Source organism: Botryllus schlosseri, chromosome 5, assembly GCF_051294905.1.
Source record: "Botryllus schlosseri isolate E-star chromosome 5, Bs_hap1, whole genome shotgun sequence".
Classification (NCBI taxonomy): domain Eukaryota; kingdom Metazoa; phylum Chordata; class Ascidiacea; order Stolidobranchia; family Styelidae; genus Botryllus; species Botryllus schlosseri.
The window spans coordinates 7,298,007-7,318,481 of record NC_137240.1 but is presented as its reverse complement, the minus strand read 5'-3'; the positions used below and the strand labels follow the sequence as shown (position 1 = coordinate 7,318,481).

The 20,475-nt window shown below is 41.1% G+C and overlaps 3 protein-coding genes across 4 annotated transcripts in view; all 3 read left to right on the top strand.

The window, feature by feature from the left end:
• LOC145438846 (uncharacterized) overlaps positions 1-20,475 on the top strand; it is a 186,410-nt gene that overhangs the window by 139,427 nt on the left and 26,508 nt on the right. The gene's annotated exons all lie outside the window — the stretch shown is intronic.
• Positions 89-3,577, top strand: LOC145438847 (ORM1-like protein 2). The gene is made up of 3 exons (XM_080316211.1): positions 89-355; positions 413-564; positions 3,014-3,577. The coding sequence occupies exons 1-3, from the start codon at positions 182-184 to the stop codon at positions 3,147-3,149; spliced, it is 462 nt and encodes a 153-aa protein (XP_080172337.1). The 5' UTR covers positions 89-181; the 3' UTR covers positions 3,150-3,577.
• Positions 7,781-11,989, top strand: LOC145438831 (general transcription and DNA repair factor IIH helicase/translocase subunit XPB-like). Of its 2 annotated transcripts, XM_080316194.1 has the most exons (5): positions 7,783-8,096; positions 8,569-9,887; positions 10,565-10,868; positions 11,219-11,498; positions 11,606-11,989. In XM_080316194.1, the coding sequence occupies exons 1-5, from the start codon at positions 7,899-7,901 to the stop codon at positions 11,860-11,862; spliced, it is 2,358 nt and encodes a 785-aa protein (XP_080172320.1). In that variant the 5' UTR covers positions 7,783-7,898; the 3' UTR covers positions 11,863-11,989. The 2 variants fall into 2 exon arrangements, with proteins under 2 accessions (XP_080172321.1, XP_080172320.1); XM_080316195.1 differs by lacking the exons at positions 11,219-11,498; positions 11,606-11,989 and adding an exon at positions 10,937-11,196 and having other exon boundaries at positions 7,781-8,096.

The following is a 20,475-nucleotide window of genomic DNA, read 5'->3' as shown; positions in this document are numbered from 1 at the left end:
AATTTTGATTTTTTAGGTCAAATATTTTTTTAGGTAAAAAAAATCACCCCACTGATTACTTGAAAAACATTCCAGCAACTCATAATGATTGAATTTTTCATTCATTTCATTCAGATAACATTTATGTGATAGTTTACTGGTAATAGACTTGACCATATCTGTTGTGCTTTTGTCCTTAAAAATGCTGGCTGGTACTGCTAATGGGCCAGATAACCCCAATGCTGTGGTATGGAACAGCCCGGGAATATGGCTAACCTACACCATCCTGGTTGCTTTCATGCACTTCATCATCTTGAGTATGCCATGGTTTTCAACTCCTGTCGTATGGACGTTGACGAATGTAATCCATGATGTGGTAAGACTATCTTGGCATTAATGTATTTCTACCTTTACCGACTCTTATCTGTTGCAGGCCATGTATTTCTTTCTTCATGGCATTAAAGGCACTCCATTTGAGACGTCTGATCAAGGCAAATACAGGTATCTGACCCATTGGGAGCAGATGGACTCGGGAACTCAATTTACAGCTGCTAGGAAATTTTTCATGACTGTTCCCATTGTATTGTAAGTTTCTCAAGTATTATTTCTAATGTGTTCAACTGTTGTTATATTGCCGTTACCATCTTTATGCTATTAAGTGTAGTGGCTCTCAACCTTTTTGACCTCCCGGACCGGTAAAACTTCAGAACAAATGTTGTGGACCTGTGATCGTTCGAAAATACCTTTAATTTAATTACTATTATGACAGATGTATGCAACTCATGTAATGTTGGAAACTTTGCATTTATGGCTTCATTTTTGACATCAGATATTTATATGTGGTTCTATTCAAGTTTATGCTAGAGCTAGACGAAGCTCGACAAGCTCTGTTAAAGTCCACTAACCTGATTGTTTCGTTTCCTATAATAGAAATGCTACTTTGCTGTTTGCTGTAGCCTCTATTATACTTCCAAGTGTTGGTTAATTGCACTGTCGGAATTTAATGGAGGTTCTCTAAAGTCAAGGTATATAGCTTTTACTTATGACTTCTCCAAAATGAGGTATGTATAGACCACAGTTTAGTACAACACTTACAATGTTTTTATGTAAGTTCAAAGTAGACCATGAACACGCTATTACGGTGCCGTGCAGAAAAATACGTTCCAAACTTCTAAATCAATATAAAATTTGTTGTTTAATTACTCAAATTTATGGATAAGCGCTCAACATCTTGCAGTTTGGAATTGAGATACAAAATTGGAATGTATTCGGAAAACCAGCAGGAAACTTGCTGTTGACGGGCGGTCGAGAACCACTGGAATAGAGTATTTTGTGGAATAAATTTAGATGCGGATCCAAACTTCATGATTTTTGCGAATCATTGATTTACTTGGCAAAATGTCTTAGGAGTCGTCATTGAGTCGAAAATGTTGTGGAAGCTTATTGCCTGTACCATAGCTCAGCTTTCTAGTTGAGCAGGTGTGGTGACCCGAATGGTGCCCGAGTCAATTCTCAATTCAATTTACTTGTGTGGTGTTCTGCAGTAGATGGTGTAATTGTGCGGGGAATGATTGCACCTCGTCTTGCTCTAAATTTTGAGGCCTGTGTTAGATGGCTGACTTGATACTTCATGCCAGACTCTCCCAGTGTTGGGATCAAGTCACTGCCTTCGAGTCACGAGTCATTTCGAGTCATTGCACATTTTGACTCGACTCAAGTCAAGTCAATCGATTTTCGAAAGTGACTCGAGTCGAGTCAAGTCACTACCTTCAAGTCACGAGTCATTTCGAGTCATTGCACATTTTGACTCGAGTCAAGTCAAGTCAATCGATTTTCGAAAGTGACTCGAGTCAAGTCAAGTCACTAGATTTTCGAAAGTGACTCGAGTCAAGTCAAGTCACAATTCAAGTCAAGTTGCATTTTCGAAGTATGAGGCATGATTACAGCATTTCATTTTGCTAGCTGTCTGAATTACATATTGAGTGGTCATTGATTTTGAACCGATGAACGAATACAGAGTTAAATATATACACGCAAGAAGGCGTTGTATCGCTCACATATACCTAGAGCTGCCTAACTACGTAATTGCATATAGCCTCAGTTTATAGTTACCAGCCAAAATATAGAATAGAGAAACGAATTGATAAGATGCAGTACATTAACCATTTACAAATTGATATGATACAATTCGAGCCTGCGCCAATGGTTGAGGACTATAAAAACTATATTCGAATTCGATTTCAGCAGAACAAGAGGTTTGGTTGAGGTAAGAACAGAGAACAGAAATAGACATTTAGCTAGTTAATTACTTTACTATACTAGTTTACGACAACGTAAGCTGTAATCTTCGATCACTTCGTTTGCGGTCAATTTATTTGTGAGAGAACAATGTAGGCTCAGTAAAACGCACGATTATTGAATGATTGGTCGCTCTCATGGGTCACACCAGCGTTTCGCGAACAATCCGAACATATGCAAGATACAGTGATTTTTATCGACACCGATAACTTGATGACTTGAAATTGACTCGTGAATTTTGCTCCGAGTCACGAGTCAATCCACATTTCTGATATGCCGAGTCAAGTCAAGTCATTTTAGCAAAGTGACTCGAGTCAAGTCAAGTCATACGAAAAAGGTGACTCGAGTCAAGTCATGACTCGTGTCATCCCAACACTGGACTCTCCGGTTCTGAAATTTGATGTTTTTGTGTTTGAAGTAGCTAAATTTGACAATTTCTTTTTTCTTGCTGGAAGTGTACACTCAATACTGCGGTGTGATGACAGCAGCTGTCTTCACCCAGAGTCCTATCCATCACATCCTATCTTACACCATTATAAATCATTGATTATTGTGAGTGACTAGTTGGTTGTGGGCTCAATTTGTTGAAAATAAATCAAATTAAGTAAGCAGAAAGCTTGCTTGCCACCTTTGAACATTTATTCGTCTTTTGTGGATCATGTAATGTGATTTTTAATTCCCTATGTTGACTTCTGATTTCCCGAGATGTCGTGATTGTTTCGTCTTCGTATTTCAGGTATTGCTTGGCAAGCTTCTACACAAAATACGAGTTCTGGCACTTCATTCTAAACACAACTGCATTGCTCATCACCCTTTTACCCAAGTTACCGCAACTACACGGCGTGAGATTTTTCGGAATCAACAAATACTGAATATTGGTCGAGTCGGTTCGGATGAGTTGCTGCGTATCGCATCTTTCCTAAGGACTATCGTGACTAATGATGGGTGTGAATGATCGCATGTAGAGTGATGTATTGATAGTAGAATTCTGCAATTGCTAGTGACATTTTTTGGCCGCAACAGCGACAGATGAGAAAGTTTGATCCCAGTTATGCTCACCGGTCCTTGGTAACAGGGTATTTATTTTTATTGCAGTTGCGTCTTTCTTATCGGTTGTTCATGAATCCATTTTGTTCTTATGGACTTCATTGGTTTACACTGATTGCAAAGCTGCTTGTATTATTTTTGTAGCAGTAGATTTGGTTGTTTTGCGTTGCCTCATTTGCAGATATTTATTTGATATTGTTGCTATATTGTTTAACCAAACAAATGAATTGTTTACAACAATGTTCCATTCGAAGCTGTGAGTCATCACATATGATTACTGCTCAAATTCATATCAGATTATCCGAAAGTTATGTATAGTTAACACAATGTAAGCTACATTAAAATGAGTGGAAGAGCAGCTAATTGTAAATCCTTACACAGTGCTTCGTGCATTTATCTGTGAATATCATTACAGTATTCGGTGTCCTGGTTGATTTCGTACAGTTGGCATCATCACCTGGTATCCCAAGACAGCTGCATATTACTAGTACATGTAGTCGTACTCATACACTCTTGCATCAATTTAATCAGTTAGCTGGCCACCTCGCATCTTGAAGAGATTTTATTGATTTGGCCAACCGTAAAGAAAATTTTAGCTTATGAATATAATAACAAGAGAAACTTGACGCCGTAGGATAGGTTGTGATCTATATGACTGTGGGTAGGAATTGGTAATCACACCGCGCATTCCAAAATTACAAATGTTATTCATTTTGTTGGATAAATATCATAATTTAACTCCTTTTAACATGGACAATGCAAATCTGGGTCGGGAAAAGGGCCCAGTCAAAGGAGAGGGGGTGACGGAATAACTCTTTTAAAGGTGTGTTACTGCGGATCCCGCATTGGTGTTGGTATTAGTGGCAATTGCAGCTGGACTATAAATATTTTTACTTTCTCCAATGAAAGTTACAATACGGAATTCTTTGCTAGGGTCGCTGCCAGGAAGAATGCACCTGCTTCACTGCAAAACTACACCGTCGGGCTCTTCTCAAAAGGGCCCATAAGTGCATTGACAAATGACTACTAAACCTCTGAAACTGTCGCTATCCTATATATTGGCATGGTACAATAGAGGTATAGCCATAAACGACGTATTTCTACTTTTTAGAAGTGCTCAAGTAGTTTTATTCTTAATTTTGAAATGATGAAAATTATGAATAAACTTGTACTGGCTCAAGTAAATCCAGTAATTCACTTATTTTAAGCTATATTGACAATTTGTCAGTAGAAGTATTATGTTATTGCAATAACAAAGAGAGACTATAGATTATAGCCTAGGTCAGTAACGAAGTACTTCTACTTTTTGGAAGTACTCAAGTAGTTTTCCTCTACTTCTGGTACTTACTCAAGTAGATCTGATTTTCTCTACTTCTACTTGGTAATATTTTGTGATCTACTTACTTACTTTTCGCTATTTTCAGTTTGTCCAGTAGAAGTAGTTTAATCCCCAATACGAAAGATAGCCTGAGGAATTTCGGGGCTGTTTTCACGGAGAACCAACATTTAATATTCCTAAAAGTCAAGTAAAGCCCAGAAAATGTTTTTGCGCTTCTCGCGTAGTAGTTATGGAGTTAAATACATGTTTTCACGAAAGTATCAGTGAATATAATTTAGGTACCGGATTGCTTATGGTTCCGCTCACACCGCATTGTCGCCCATATCAAACATTTCATCACAGTAAATATGGCCCACCAAAACGTTTGAAACTACCGTTTCGCAATCTAGCAATTACCTATCCTATCGTTATCCTGCCGTTATCCTACCCATGACGTGTCCTACTAATCTGGAAAATCTGGTTTTTTGGAACGTTACACCTGTTTTAGCAGATCATAACATAACATAACATGGTCGGGTTATACCTAGAAGCTTTATGGACAAAAGATATGAAATATATTTTCCGCTTTTTAGAAGTGGTATTTGTATTTCACTTTCAATTCCGAGTATGATACTCGGAGTATCAGACTTTGAGTTCTAATTACTTTCAGATCTTTTGTCTGCAGAACATACATCTTGAAGCATAAAAGCAAAATGCCTCTATTTTTCGAAAATAAAGCTACACTAAATATAAATTTTACGATCCACAATATTTGTTATTAACGTATACTTCATTATTGGTTTATTAGCAATTTTATCAGTTCAATACAACACAAAAAATGCGATACAATGAAAAGACAGGAAGATGTCGAAGCGACTTGGAGCAGTCTATGGAATCAGACACCCACCTTGGCCTAGGCGATGTAAAGAGGAGGCATGCACAATTTTCACATGCACAGTTGCACACTGAATGAAAGTAAAGAAGATAGTATAGAAAGAAAAAACGACAAGAAAATAGGGCGGCATGTCATGGGAAGCGAGATCGATAGGTCAGTCGTGGTTCGGTAATCTTGAGGATGGACTGTATTTATTTAGTAGTAATTGTTTGTATTCCGACTTGAATGTGGACATGCTCGTCGACTGTCGGATACTGTCGTATACTAATCGCGCAAAGTGTTGAAACCGTATCCGATACAACTTATCCGCATTGCTCTTCGCCTAAACTTGGGGCCTTATAATGTGGGCCCACATTATAAGGCCACAAGTTTAGGGTCGGGTCGGGCGCCATGCCATGATATTCTTTAAAACGGGGTCTTCTAGTCAGAGATATATAGAGTTCTATATACCCCTGCTTCTAGTAAACAAATATCGCATTTTCATATCAATACTATAATTTGCACCCCATAATTGTAAAGAATGCTTATTCTGTCGAAAATTGATACCTCATGGGATGCATCGAATCAAGCTCTATATGCACCTTCCGCATAGCTCAATTTGCAGCTTTTGACAGTCCATGCGAACGAATCAAGACTGTTTTCAAAACTACTTGCTTACTTGAGTAGATTTAAAGTCAGTCAATTCTACTTCAAGTAGGTTTAGGTGACTTATGGAAGAAGTACTTCTACTCGTACTTGAGTAGATTTTTTTCGACGCTACTTCTACTTCTACTTGAGCAGCTTTCTTGACTACTTTGACCACCTCTGGTTAGTAATCTATAGTGAGAGTGACCAATATTTAGCGGTTGCGTGATTTCAGGCTGTATATGGTCGCCAGTAAATCAGCAAAACGTTTGGAATTATACAATCCATCATATTCTCAGTTGCGTTCCTAATCGCACACGGCGTTATTGTAGTGTTCGAAACAAATTCTCCGTATCGCTCATCGTCTCAGTGGCAACTCCGGCCATGTATAGGCTACTACGAGGGAAGGTGCCATAATACCGTCACATTTTCTGAAGGGGGCACACAGAAACTATTGAATTAGTTTTGGGCTGCTTCGAATAGCAGTACTTTTACTCGTACTTGAGTAATTTCTTGACTACTTCGACCAACGTTGAAGTGATGTGAATTTCTAATCAATTACAACTAGAATGAGCGATTTTCATGCAAGAAATAGAAATCCAAATTTTCGACAATTACCCAGGACGCAAAGGGCGAAGCGTCGCATTATCGAATATCACATTCGATGGTCGCATACTTTTGTTGTTTCAAAATTGCAAGATCAACTTCGCAACTAATCCAAAATGATTACTATTGATGGTCGCTTCGAGACCTTCTTATCCTTCACGGTATCGCAGTCTTGAGGTGTATCGAAATGATGAAATTGTTAACAATAGTTAATTGAACTGTATATAAGTAGGATACGTGATTTGTAATCACGAGGCATCAGCAAGCTTTCGTGGCAATTTAACTCATGAGAGTAATGCAATTAATTATATATCCGTATAATACTTTCTACTTTATAGAATATAAAACGTAAAAAGCTGGTGGTTTGGAAGTTACATTAAAAATACTTCAAAGAAATCGAAGTAGTACGGGAAGTAGGCAAAAACAGAAGAAATTCGTTCCTGATCACCTCTGATTATAAGAGAGAGAGAGAGCCTATATTTTCATGCAACCGAAATACATAACAAACAGACAGCAATAATGGTGGTACAGAAAATAGGCATGCATGCACCTATTGCACCTGCACCACCATCATCATCACCATTATTTTATTTTTATCAAATCAATACACCACACGATTGAGAAAAGATAGTAGGGTACCCACCTTGGCCTACAGCATGTAAATAATAAGAGGCATATACACTGTATAAAAAAAGGGTAACATGAAAGTAAGTGACAAAAATGAATGCTGCATGTGTCGGTACGGTAGGCGAGGTCGATATGTCAGATTGCGGTCCGGTAATCTTGAGGGCAGACTAGTATGTTGTATGGCAGTCCTGCATAGTACATGCGGGTTTCCTTTTGCATACTATTATGTATCTCAGTGGCTTAGTCATATCATAGCAATTTACAACTTACAATTTACAACTTCATAAACAGTCATATTCAATTATTCATTCACCATTCACTGAGATATCCGTTGAAGCATGTCCTGTTAGATAGAACTACCCCATCTAATGAAAACAACATCACGTTAAAAGTTTTCATCCGCTCACTTTGTAATTTTCCGTCTTCGAGACGCTTTCTGTGTAGATAAGGCTTGTGTATATCTTAGTCAAGGAAGAGAGTGTGCGGCCCACTTCCCAAGTTGTGATGGGTAAATCTTCGAAATCGAAAAAGTCAAAAGTTAAAACAGGACAGGTTCAAGACCCAGATTATGGGTATGACGAGTATGAAGCCGAAGACCTCGGTGGAGAAGAGGACGACGGTTCCGCAGTTCCAAAAGCAGCTTCAAAAAAATTGGTCGAAGACACCGATAAGACGGTAGTGGAGGACAAGTATGGGTCCAAGGTTCGTGGTCATAACGATTATACCACTTTTATGGTGAATAGTAGTCGGTGCTTGAGATTACAGGACCACAATCTGATAGATCGACCTTGCATTCCGACACATTCACCTCTCTTGGCCTTTTTGTTTTACCTTCTAGTGGCCCAATTTTCAGTGTGCATACCTCTTCTGATATCTAAGCCCAGATGAGCGTCTGATTTCAAAGACTAATCCAAGTCCCGGCAAGTCGTTTTGACATCTTCCTATCTTTTCGGTGTATCGCAATCTTGTAGTGTTCTGATCTGTGACACACGTTATTAATATACTGATGCTAATGTTTAGAATTGATGTCACATAAAAAAAAATTAACTGAACTAAAATGGTCTGTAGCAACCGGCCATGAATATATTTATGATTGAGTTAGGATGACTAAGGTAGTCATTATTAACGAAGATCTCATAAGTTGAACAGGTGAGATATCCTTTCTCATTTTTAGGACTATCGGAGCCAAATGCAAATGAAGCCGGGCCACGAGTCGTGCCCACTATATGTATCTCCCAACGGACACATCTTCTTGGAATCTTTTTCTCCTGTCTACAACCACGCCAGAGATTTCCTGATTGCGATCGCTGAACCAGTTTCCAGGCCCAATTTCATCCACGAATTCAAACTCACGCCATATTCGATGTACGCTGCCGTCAGCGTAGGCTTGGAAACTGATGACATCATTGAATATCTTAGCCGATTAAGCAAGACGACTCTTCCGCCAGGGATCGTTGACTTTATAAAACTATGCACTGTTAGCTACGGAAAGGTGAAGCTTGTTTTGAAGCACAATAAATATTACGTCGAAAGTTCCCATCCTGAAGTTATTCAAAAGCTTCTTTCCGATCCCGTGATACAAACGTGTCGTCAGCGAGATACAGACGATGTTGAAATATCTACTTTCGTTGGTAAACAAGCTCTCCAAGTAAACAAACCTGAAAGATCTGATAAGGGTGCAAAAAATGGTGACGCCATGGAAACTGATGACGAAACAAACGCAATACCGTCCGATATACAAGAACTATACAACAAATTAGATGGTGATGACCAAGAACCTTCCAAAGTACAAGTCCTATCGTTTGAAATTAATCAAGACAAAATCGAAGTCTTGCAGAAGCAATGTATACTCTTGGAGTATCCACTTTTGGCCGAGTATGATTTCCGTAACGATACCGTGAATCCAGACTTAAAAATGGATTTGAAGCCGACTACAATTTTGAGACCATACCAGGAAAAAAGCTTACGTAAAATGTTCGGAAATGGTCGTGCCAGAGCTGGCGTTATTGTACTACCGTGCGGCGCTGGAAAGACATTAGTTGGTGTCACGGCGGCGTGTACAGTGCGTAAAAGATGTATGGTTTTATGCACATCTGGTGTGGCCGTGGAGCAGTGGCGATCTCAGTTCAAACTTTGGTCCACAGCGGATGATTCGATGATATGTAGGTTTACGTCGGACGCAAAGGACAAGCCGCAAGGCAGCAGTATCATTATCAGCACCTACTCCATGATGGGTCATAGTTTGAAAAGGTCGTGGGAGGCCGAACAGGTGATGAAGTGGATTAAAAGTCAGGAGTGGGGTTTGATGGTGTTGGATGAGGTCCATACGATACCGGCAAAACAGTTCCGTCGCGTTCTTACAGAGGTACAGGCTCATTGTAAACTTGGGCTGACCGCAACGTTGGTTCGTGAGGACGATAAGATATCGGACCTTAATTTTCTAATCGGGCCGAAGCTGTACGAAGCCAACTGGATGGAGCTACAGTCTGGAGGGTATGTTTGATGTTGCCCCAATTATATTTTCATAGATATGTCTATGGTTCAAAAAAATTTGCGTCCTCAAACGCAACCCCTGCTAGCATTTTCATAAACATCTCAGGTCAGTAGTGGAGTGCTTCTCATTTTTTTCGAGCATTCAAGTCGGTTTTGTCTACTCGGACTATTTACTCATGCGAACATATTTCAGATTACTTCGACTTCAACAGTGAAATGTGTCTCGTAATCACTGGGCATTACTAGTAATTGTTGTGTAATAGCCTTGCCTCCTTTTACTGCCTAGGGGGTATAATATTGCCTAGGCTTACCATATTTTGGAAATGTAAAAAGAGGACACTTTTTCAGAAATTTCAGACATGCAAAACTGGAGAAGAATTCTCAAAAACCGGTAAATTTCTCCCACTTCGTGATCGGTTGACTAAAAAAAAAAAAAAAGTCTTTTTTTCGCTCAGAGCTAAAATAACCGCTTTTCCCTCCGAAATACCCGCCGGAGCTTCACTTCTGCGCTAATTTGCGGCATATCACTCGCAATTTCCTCCAAATCTTTTGCTACTAGCCATTGTTACTTTCTTATCTTTGGTTGACATTCTACATTGTCAATGTTTTACCAGCTGTGAAATCGATCGAAAATTTTTCTTTTGTCTTTTTCATGTCTTAATTTGTCTCTGTCCCAGATTCATAGCAAGGGTGCAGTGCGCAGAAGTATGGTGTGCCATGACGCCGGAATTCTACCGGGAATACCTGGCTTGCAAGTCTAGGAAAAGCATACTGCTCTACGTGATGAACCCAAACAAATTCCGAGCGTGCCAGTACCTCGTCAAGTTTCACGAGGCTAGAAACGACAAGATTGTCGTGTTCTCGGACAATGTTTTCGCGCTCAAGGAGTACGCGATTCGAATGGGGAAGCCGTACATCTACGGCCCCACCACGCAAGGGGAAAGGATTCAGATCCTGCAGAATTTCATGCACAATCCGAAGGTAACTGGATTAATGCGGTGTGTTTCAGCCTTCATTTTATTATCAGGTGGTTTGTTGTCACGTTCAAGCTACTTTTTGTCGTTCACACCGGACCTATGCAGCGGTATTGCCTAAAAAGATGTAAAAGTGAGAGTAAACTGAAAACGTACCCACTCGAATTAGAAGTGAAGGTAGGCAAAGCAAATTGAATACGGTACTTCAAAAAAGTACAAGTACTTCATTACTAACCACCTGTAAGTGTTCGAAAAGTAAGGACACTTGAGCAAGTAGACAAGACCTACTTGAGAACTCTGAAAAGTACTCCATTATCAACCACCTTTGTCGGTAACCAACTGTTCATAAATTCCCAGGTGAACACAATCTTCATATCCAAAGTCGGGGACAACTCTATCGATCTGCCGGCGGCCAACGTACTTATTCAGGTGTCCTCGCACGGCGGCTCCCGGCGTCAGGAGGCCCAGCGTTTGGGCCGGATCTTGCGTGCCAAAAAAGGCTCTCTGGCCGAAGAGTACAACGCGTTTTTCTATTCTCTCGTCTCGCAAGACACGAAGGAGGTGGCGTACGCGACCAAGCGTCAGCGCTTCTTGGTCAATCAGGGCTACTCGTTCAAGGTCATCACCGAACTGCAAGGTCAGTATTGTGGTTTGATTCGAGCCGGCTGTAGTAAGTATTCCTGTAGTTTCGCCTTTGATAGTCGCAAGTAGAAATGACTCGCCGCTAACTACCTATGCGTTTAGGACTTGAGAACGACCAAGGTCTTGCGTTCGGCACCCAGGAAGAGCAACACCAGCTCCTGCACAAAGTCTTGGCCGCCAGCGACATCGACGCCGAGGAAGAAATGGTTCCGGGCGAGCGGTTTCCCGCGTCTTCACGCTCAAGATTTAAAAACAAATCCTCAATGCTGTCGCTGTCGGGAGCAGACGACGCCGTGTTTATGGAATACAAGGCAGGGCGGGACAAGAAGCATGATTTGTTTAAAAAGTTTCGCGGATGACACAGGCTGTTCAGACTGCGTTGTGTCGGGAGAAGTGCTTGTGTGTGCTTCTCGACTGGTCGAAATCGAGACGTGGTTTCGTGATATTACAGTGCGAATATTGCCAAATACAATACAGTCGGCTGTGCTATTATATTTTATTATACAGGCTTTTTAGAAGTACAGGAAGTTCAATATCGCAACAAACGATATCTTCATATTGCCACATTTATTCCACTCGAAGACCAACTCACAATAGGAGCGAACGTCCGTAAATACGGTGAACCAAATTAGAGATATAGCAGTGCTAGGAAAGGTAACAAAAAAGGTCGGGAACGCTGATTTATGAAGTGCAGGTAATCCGGGAATGCAAGTTATGTTGGATCAGTTCTTTGGTGAGAGTAACCATACAGTTGCTGCAATCAGACCGAAGGCCTTTTGACCTGTTATATTATACGTTGCCGTCTGCGGGTCTACATTTTGTCAGCGACACAGCATCTTGCGGTAATCGTTAACGACTTGATAGCAGAACGCGACCGTAAGTGGTCGGTAAGGCGAGAGTTGACGCTGCAATCATGCACAGAGATGGACGTCGACAATGTGGTGTCCCAGAATCAGTCGTAGTTAATATTTTCTGCCCAACACGCACAGTGTGATTTAATAACCAGATATGACAACAGACAGAATATAATTATAATATTTGTCAATATTGGCTGACAAAAATAATATGAAAAACCACAACCACTCGTCATTTACCGGACCACGACCTGACATATATCGATCTCCCCTTCCGTCACTTGCCACTTTATATTAGCTTCTTTTACTTTCATTCAGTGTGCAATAATTGTGCATGCCTCCTCTTTACATCGCCTAGGCCCAGGTGGGTGTCTGATCTTAAGACTACTCCTAGTCGTTTCGAGATCTTCCTATCATTCATTGTATTGCTGTCTTGTGATGTTTTGAAGTGATGAAATTTTATGAATAAACTTGAACAACAGATTCGTTTGTTCATTGATATTTTCATCAGCTCAACACTCCACAACAATGCGATAGAATGAAAACATAGGAAGGAGTCAAAAGAGAGTAGTCTTTCAAGAAGACATCCATCATGACCTAGAGCACGGAAATAAGAGGAGTGTTCAAAGCTCTCGTTCGTCTGTAATAGCGCTGCTGGGGTCTAACCGCTGCAGTTACTATTTATAATAGGGTTACCATTAGGGTTGCATTTAAAACAAACGGTGTTTTAAAACACTTTGTTTAAAACATGTTTTAAACAGTGTTTCAAAGAAAGGCCTTTAAAAAAAACAAGAAATTGCCATAATTGTGTAACTACTTTACAAAAAACATGTTTTAGATGTTTTAGACACGATTTAGCCGACGTATATCGATATGGGACGTTGGAACCCTCAAAATAGTCGGTTCAACAGCAATAGTGCATATATTTCGTCAAAGGAGCTATTTTTACCCTGTATTTTCAATGTCAATTCACTATGACGTCACAATTGAATATTCATAACAATAACATAAAAACCAACAAAAAACATGTTTTAAATTAGGGACTTGTTTTAAACATGTTTGTTTTAAATTGATTCTTGTTTCAAATGCAACCCTAGTTACCATATTTTGGAAATCTGAAAAGAGGACACTTTGTCAAAATTTTCAGACTTGCAATACCGGTGGAAAATCCCGAAAAAATGGTAATTTTTTTTGCACTTCGTGGTCGGTTGACTAAAAAATAAGGTAAACACCCTGGCTCAGCTCCCAAAATACAGTTTTTCTTTCACGTCAGTTGGTTGACTAAAAAAAAGTCATCTTTCCGACCCAGCTCTCGAGCAAATGAAGCTCGTCGAAGTAGGCTTGAATTCCTGCCTTCTTACTCTGCATTCCCAACCCTTCCTGTCCTTTGCGTTGGAAGGAAATGAATGGAAAGATCTGTTCTTCCCCAGTTCATTGCCATTGGTGGCACTGCATTTATAAACACAGCAGTCTTTCGGCATTAGATTTTAGTATGTGTTTCTAAATATATCATTTCATTTCCTAATTCTTATTATTGATGAAGAAATAAACATTTAGCTGTAATCTTGTCGTTTATATACAGTCTACACGGCTATAGGAATACATCGTAGTGCCAACTAGGCTTAGGTAAATGCAGCGTCCTCCGTTGCTGCGTCGTATCCATGACCATATGTGTAGTAACGTGACTGACGGTCTGTCTAATATACGAGACGTGAGTTCTCAAGCAGCCATGTATTCAGTGACGACCAAGCACCGAAGCACCTGCGATGTCGTCACACCCTAGTGGCGCCATAGAGCTACCACTACATCTCCCTCCTCGGGGACAAGCACAAATGCTTATAAGCAGCACAAACATATACAACGCAAGCACAGAATGAAGACAATAAACAATCCGAATTGAGGCAGTTAGCGGTACAAAGGTATGAAGCAATTGGCAGGCAAGAGGTGAGTGAAGAACACAACATATTTACACACACTACTCCTATAACTACATCAGTACTCCTCGGTGTATCTGCGAGGTGCGGTTCTGTTCCGATCCGACCGTCGGACTATCGCCGCCTCATGATGGTCATCACGATCGACACTAGTAGCGCTCGAACTGCTATCTCCTCCCTGATCGGGAAATTTGAAGAATTCAGCTGCCTCACTGGCGGTAATGTCGACGCCTTCTTGCGGGGCATTCTCCGTCTGGTATCTCCGCACCATTCGGCGATTTCTTCTGAAGGTGCCACGCCCAGTTCTGATAACCAACGATCTGGGTTGAGTGTCAGTGTCAAGTTTTTCCACAACACCTTGCGATTTGCAGTCCGGAATCCAGACGCGATCTCCCACCTTGAACTCATCTCCAGGTACTACTCTGTGTCTTTTGTTGTAATCACGAGTAACTCTGCGTCGGTAATCTGCTTCAGCTTTCTTCACGGCGGTTCGGTCGACAGACTTGGGCAGAAGATCGTCTGGATGACACGGTACTCTTGTTCTTAGTTTGCGGCCCATGCTCAATTCTGCTGGCGAGTAGCCGATAGCCAATGGCGTGTTGCGGTATGTGAGTAGCGCCAGATATTCATCGTCACATTTTCGCAGAAGGTTTTTGATGGTCTGAACGGCACGCTCAGCCTCCGAGTTCCCCTGTGGATATCTAGGTGAGGACATGATATGTTCAATTTTCCAGCTTTCGCAAAATGACGCAAAGTCGCGGGAAGAGAACATAGGTGCTCCATCGGTGACCAAAGTCTCGCAGATGCCATGCCTACTGAAAATCTTCTTGAATTTCAGAATCGTCTCTGCTGCGTTAACTGTTTTGGAGACTATGCAAATGTCAATGTCCCTGGAGTAGTAGTCAACGGCTAGCAGGTACATGGAATTCTGATATTGAAAGAAGTCGGCACCAACACGGGACCAGGGTCTCTCTGGGAAGGATGCTGACAGCATCGGTTCAACCTTTTCTCGCTGATGCTCCGTGCACTTCTCGCAATTTCTGACGGTTTCTTCAATGTCCTTAGAAATTCCAGGCCACCAGCATGACTGTGATGCATTGAGTCGGGATTTTGTCACCCCTTGGTGAGCATCATGAAGGTATCTTAAAACGTCTTGTCTCAGCGTACAGGGGATCACCAAGCGATTCCCTTTAAGCAGGAGTCCTTCATAAGTAGATAAACAGGCTCTATCATTCCAGTATGGTCTAAGTGGGCCATGCAGCGTCTCTTTGCATTTCAGCCACCCTGAGGATACATATTGCATCACTGTGCGCAATACGTCATCTTTCTGGAGCTCTGAGCGAATTTCATCCAACCGTTTACAAGACGCAGGAAGGCTGGATGTGACGGCATTGACATAGGCTTCTGTCTCATTATGAAGGCCATCAATATCCTCGAAAGTTGGCAGCGGACAACGAGACAATGCGTCAGCGGTATATAGCAGTTTCCCCGGAACATGAGATATGGTGAAGTTGAACTTCATCAGCCGCATTGTCTCGTTGTCCGCTGCCAACTTTCGAGGATATTGATGGCCTTCATAATGAGACAGAAGCCTATGTCAATGCCGTCACATCCAGCCTTCCTGCGTCTTGTAAACGGTTGGATGAAATTCGCTCAGAGCTCCAGAAAGATGACGTATTGCGCACAGTGATGCAATATGTATCCTCAGGGTGGCTGAAATGCAAAGAGACGCTGCATGGCCCACTTAGACCATACTGGAATGATAGAGCCTGTTTATCTACTTATGAAGGACTCCTGCTTAAAGGGAATCGCTTGGTGATCCCCTGTACGCTGAGACAAGACGTTTTAAGATACCTTCATGATGCTCACCAAGGGGTGACAAAATCCCGACTCAATGCATCACAGTCATGCTGGTGGCCTGGAATTTCTAAGGACATTGAATAAACCGCCATCAATCAGTCATTTCGATGGCGTGGGTTCGAATCCCACTGCTGCCACCATGTAGTAACGTGACTGACGGTCTGTCTAATATACGAGACGTGAGTTCTCAAGCAGCCATGTATTCAGTGACGACCAAGCACCGAAGCACCTGCGATGTCGTCACACCCTAGTGGCGCCATAGAGCTACCACTACAATATGTCTCTCGACTAATCAGCGCAAATTTTGGTTTACGGCCGTATAGCAGCCGGGGCGTTATTTTGGCACAGATTTACTGTGTCTCAGTCGAATTTTGCCTTATATTTAACCAAAATTCTAAAAAGAGAGGACAAAATCTAAAAAAAGAGGACATTTGGGCGTCCTCCGCGAGGACACTTTCAAAAAAGTCAAAAGAGAGGACAAATCCTCTTAAAGAGGACGTATGGTAACCCTAATGTATAAAGGACTTGTGCTGTCCTATAAAATTGAGGAATCTTAAGCTGACACCAGCTTGCCCTGTAGTTGATGTCGTTTTAAAGCTCGTCGAGGGTTAGGAACCCATTATTATCAATATAGGCCTACAAATTGGACCATGCAGTAAGGGCAAGGAGGAATGTAGCATTTTACTTTTCTCAGATAAATAAACGAATCGTTACGGGGTACACCGTGCATCGCCTCAGCTCCGACCTATACGAGGGTACAGCTGTAGCAACACGTTTCTTTGGGGCTGATTATTCCATCCCGAGTCGTGTACTTTTCGATCTGGGTAGAGTACGACTCATTGCGATACGTAATAATAAGACTCGTAAAAGTTTAAATTCTATGTCAGTTATATACAATATACATACACTTCTACCAGGGGTGACCAACCTTTGGCCAACCACTGCACGGGCCACTTGAATGTCGATGACATTTTATTAGTCGTCCGATAGAAGGGAACCGGATTAGGTAACGGTTAAAACAAGACTTATCTTACTACGCATCAAAATCGATAACAATTATGTCATGAAAACTCAGCGTCCTAGCCTTGCGAAGCGCGAAATATCGTTTCTTGCATATATTGATATAGTCGGGGTTTCCTCTGCATACCGCTGGGCTGATTTGGCAAGGACGGGATTATTAGGCGCTTGGACATATCAATATAGAAGGTTTCGGCGAACATGCGTCTATCATTTTGTGCCAAGGCTTCATGGCCGACAATCTTTCTTCAAGTGCACACGCGAAGTCGCATGTTGGACGACACGTTCTTTCACAATTGCGAATATAGTCAGACTCAACTCTGGAGAGGGTACCAATACTAAAAGCAATAAATCGCGCGAACTTCTAAGAAAAATTTCAAGTCAAATAAATCTGACGCCAAATATTATACTACTATTACTTCATGGTCAATTGGACATCAGACAGTCGACGAGCATGTCCACATTCAAGTCGAAATACAAGCAATTACTACTAAATAAATACAGTCCATCCTCAAGATTACCGGACCACGACTGACCTGTCGATCTCGCTTCCCATGACATGCCGCCCTATTTCTTGTCGCATTCTTTTTCTATACTTTCTTCTTTACTTTCATTCAGTGTGCATGCCTCCTCTTTACATCGCCTAGGCCAAGGTGGGTGTCAGATTCCATAGACTACTCCTTGTCGCTTCGACATCTTCCTGTCTTTTCATTGTATCGCATTTTTTGTGGTGTATTGAACTGATAAAATTGCTAATAAACCAATGATGATGATGATGATGATATACGAATATCTACGAAAATGTGGCTGGGCGCTGATTACGTTAATGCGTCGGAACTGATATTTCAGCCATCAACATCCTGAATTTCACGCAGTCAGGCTAACATTTTTAGTTGACCTTGCAAGTTCACACTAAATTATTGTCTAGGTAATTATACTGTTGATAATACAACCACAGGCCTAATGTTGAATATTACCTCACGCGCCACCCAAAATCTTCTCGCGGGTCGCGGGTTGGCCGCCTTATACTTCATCAAAAATAGTTAGGCATTCATTACCTCGATATAGCGCCCTCTGATACTGCTACGGGTTCACTACTTCACACAAATGTGTTTTCCAAGAACAATCGAACATTTTAGCCTTCTGAGATATGTTTTAGTTGGATTATAGAATGTATTCTCGCGGTGGTGGTACGGTTCATGCCGATTTCAAAACGTCTAGGGTAGTGGTTCTCAACCTTTTTGTCTTCGCGGACCCCTTTTGGACCGTCACGGACCCTAGCGGACCCCTTCAAGTTTTCGTTCAAAATTAGCTCAATTATCGTGCAACTGGCTTCATATGTCTTGTGCAAATATAAATGGTAGGCTAGTGATAAACTGCCACAAAATGACTTTTCTTGAAAATAACACACCCCTATATGTAGAAACTCGGCAGACTTATAACATTTCAAAGTCATCCTGTTTGAGAGTGCTATCTCCAACAAACCCCAACAATGCAACTCTAAGCAGGAATATGTCTGCATTGGCAGGCTATTCGCAATTGAACAATTAACATGAGTTTGCACAGTCGGATATTTCATCTCAGACGACCATTTTAATGATGTCAGTCCTAAAGTTTTAGCAATTATGAAGCGAAACTGTCTCATGCTTTCTCTAATTAAAAATATACAAATTAGGTTATCAATCATTTTACTACTTTAGAGGTTTCGCGGACCCCTGGTAGAGAACCACTGGTCTAGGGCTCGGGTATTAGGAAAGTAGATCAAAACTAATACAACGTTGATGCTCGAAAAAAATTCATCATCATTTGTCAACTCGAATCGTTAATGTCTTCACTAGAATCGCTATGTCTGTCCCTCAAAGCATAACAATATCTATACATACATTGATAAATATCGTTGCTCCAACTAATTTGTAACAGGTTGGTCTTTGAAAATAATTCAAATTATTCGAACCGCACTTCGCTGGTGATATCAATAAGAATCATAATCGTATATACATTATTCGCAGGATCAGCGAATAAAATCGTCACTTCATGTTGAGTAAATCATGTTGGTGATATTCTATACGTGCTGCTCGCGCATTAGAGTGCATACGAATTCAAATCGTGGAGTGAGTGGCGCTGTCGGTTAATCACCCGCGTCGCGACAGCAAGACCGGACTAATGTTCGAGACCTGGCCTTGCCATTGTTGTCTGTATTAGATTTTTATCTTGGCTACTCATCGTCGATCCTGCTGCAAATGTATGAACAGTGAAAATAGCGAGGGATTGAGAGTCGTCCACCGAAGATTGCGAAAGGCATCAGTGCTGGTCTGCAAGACCACAAAAGGCGATTTGCGCCACATATAATGTCGTGCGTCAATAAAATGATGCGAATCCAAACGATAATTTGTAAGCCTGGCTTTGCCCATGACCAATCTGTGTAATGCGTATAGATAGGCCTACACTAGGGTTATGACTTGAAAACAGAATTTGCGTGTAGCAGGAATTAATGAACGTTTGGGTATAAATTATTAAAATTATAATCAATTCGTTCAAATTGAAAAAATTTCCCGCACAAACTAACTTCAATTTTCGACACTGGTCCAAATATAGAAAAAATTTACAATTCAAAGGTATTCTTTGCTACAAATTGAATCTTCATATATATGTCATTTTGCACTTCTGGAAAAGTTCATCCATCAATTTGACTTCCCCTTCTGTCATTGTGTTAGTGCCACGGACATCTACGACGGACATATCCCACTTCCAATGGGGTTTTAAGGCATTTTATCGCTGCAGGACATTCGAGCGCAAAGATAGCAGCAAATAATCTTTGGTATATTCTAGAGCCCGACATATATTGCATTTTTGGGTCGATACCGATAAAACCGATATCTCACACCTTGACCGATAACCCCAATACATTCAGCCGATATTCAAAAGAAGTTGGATATACATTAGCACATTTTCAAAGCTTCAGAGCATTTATTTGAACATCTTTACAGCCATTGTTATACTTGAACATGAAGTAAACTAGAAAGGCTGCATCTGGACACCTGTAAAGTGTAAGCTATGTGTAATATATCAATATTCTCAGTCTAGCGGTCAAAGATTATAGTTTTCTGACTTCCTACCGCCATGTTGTGACGTCACGAAAATTGCCGCTAATTTTTCAGCTCCGACGGCCGATACCGATAATTCTTTCAAAGTGTGATATCATCGCGATATTATCGGCGAACCGATAATCGGTCGGGCTCTAGTATGTTCCATTTTTAGACACCTGGTTAGAATACCAGGATTCCTGACACGCATTTGCGATGAATAA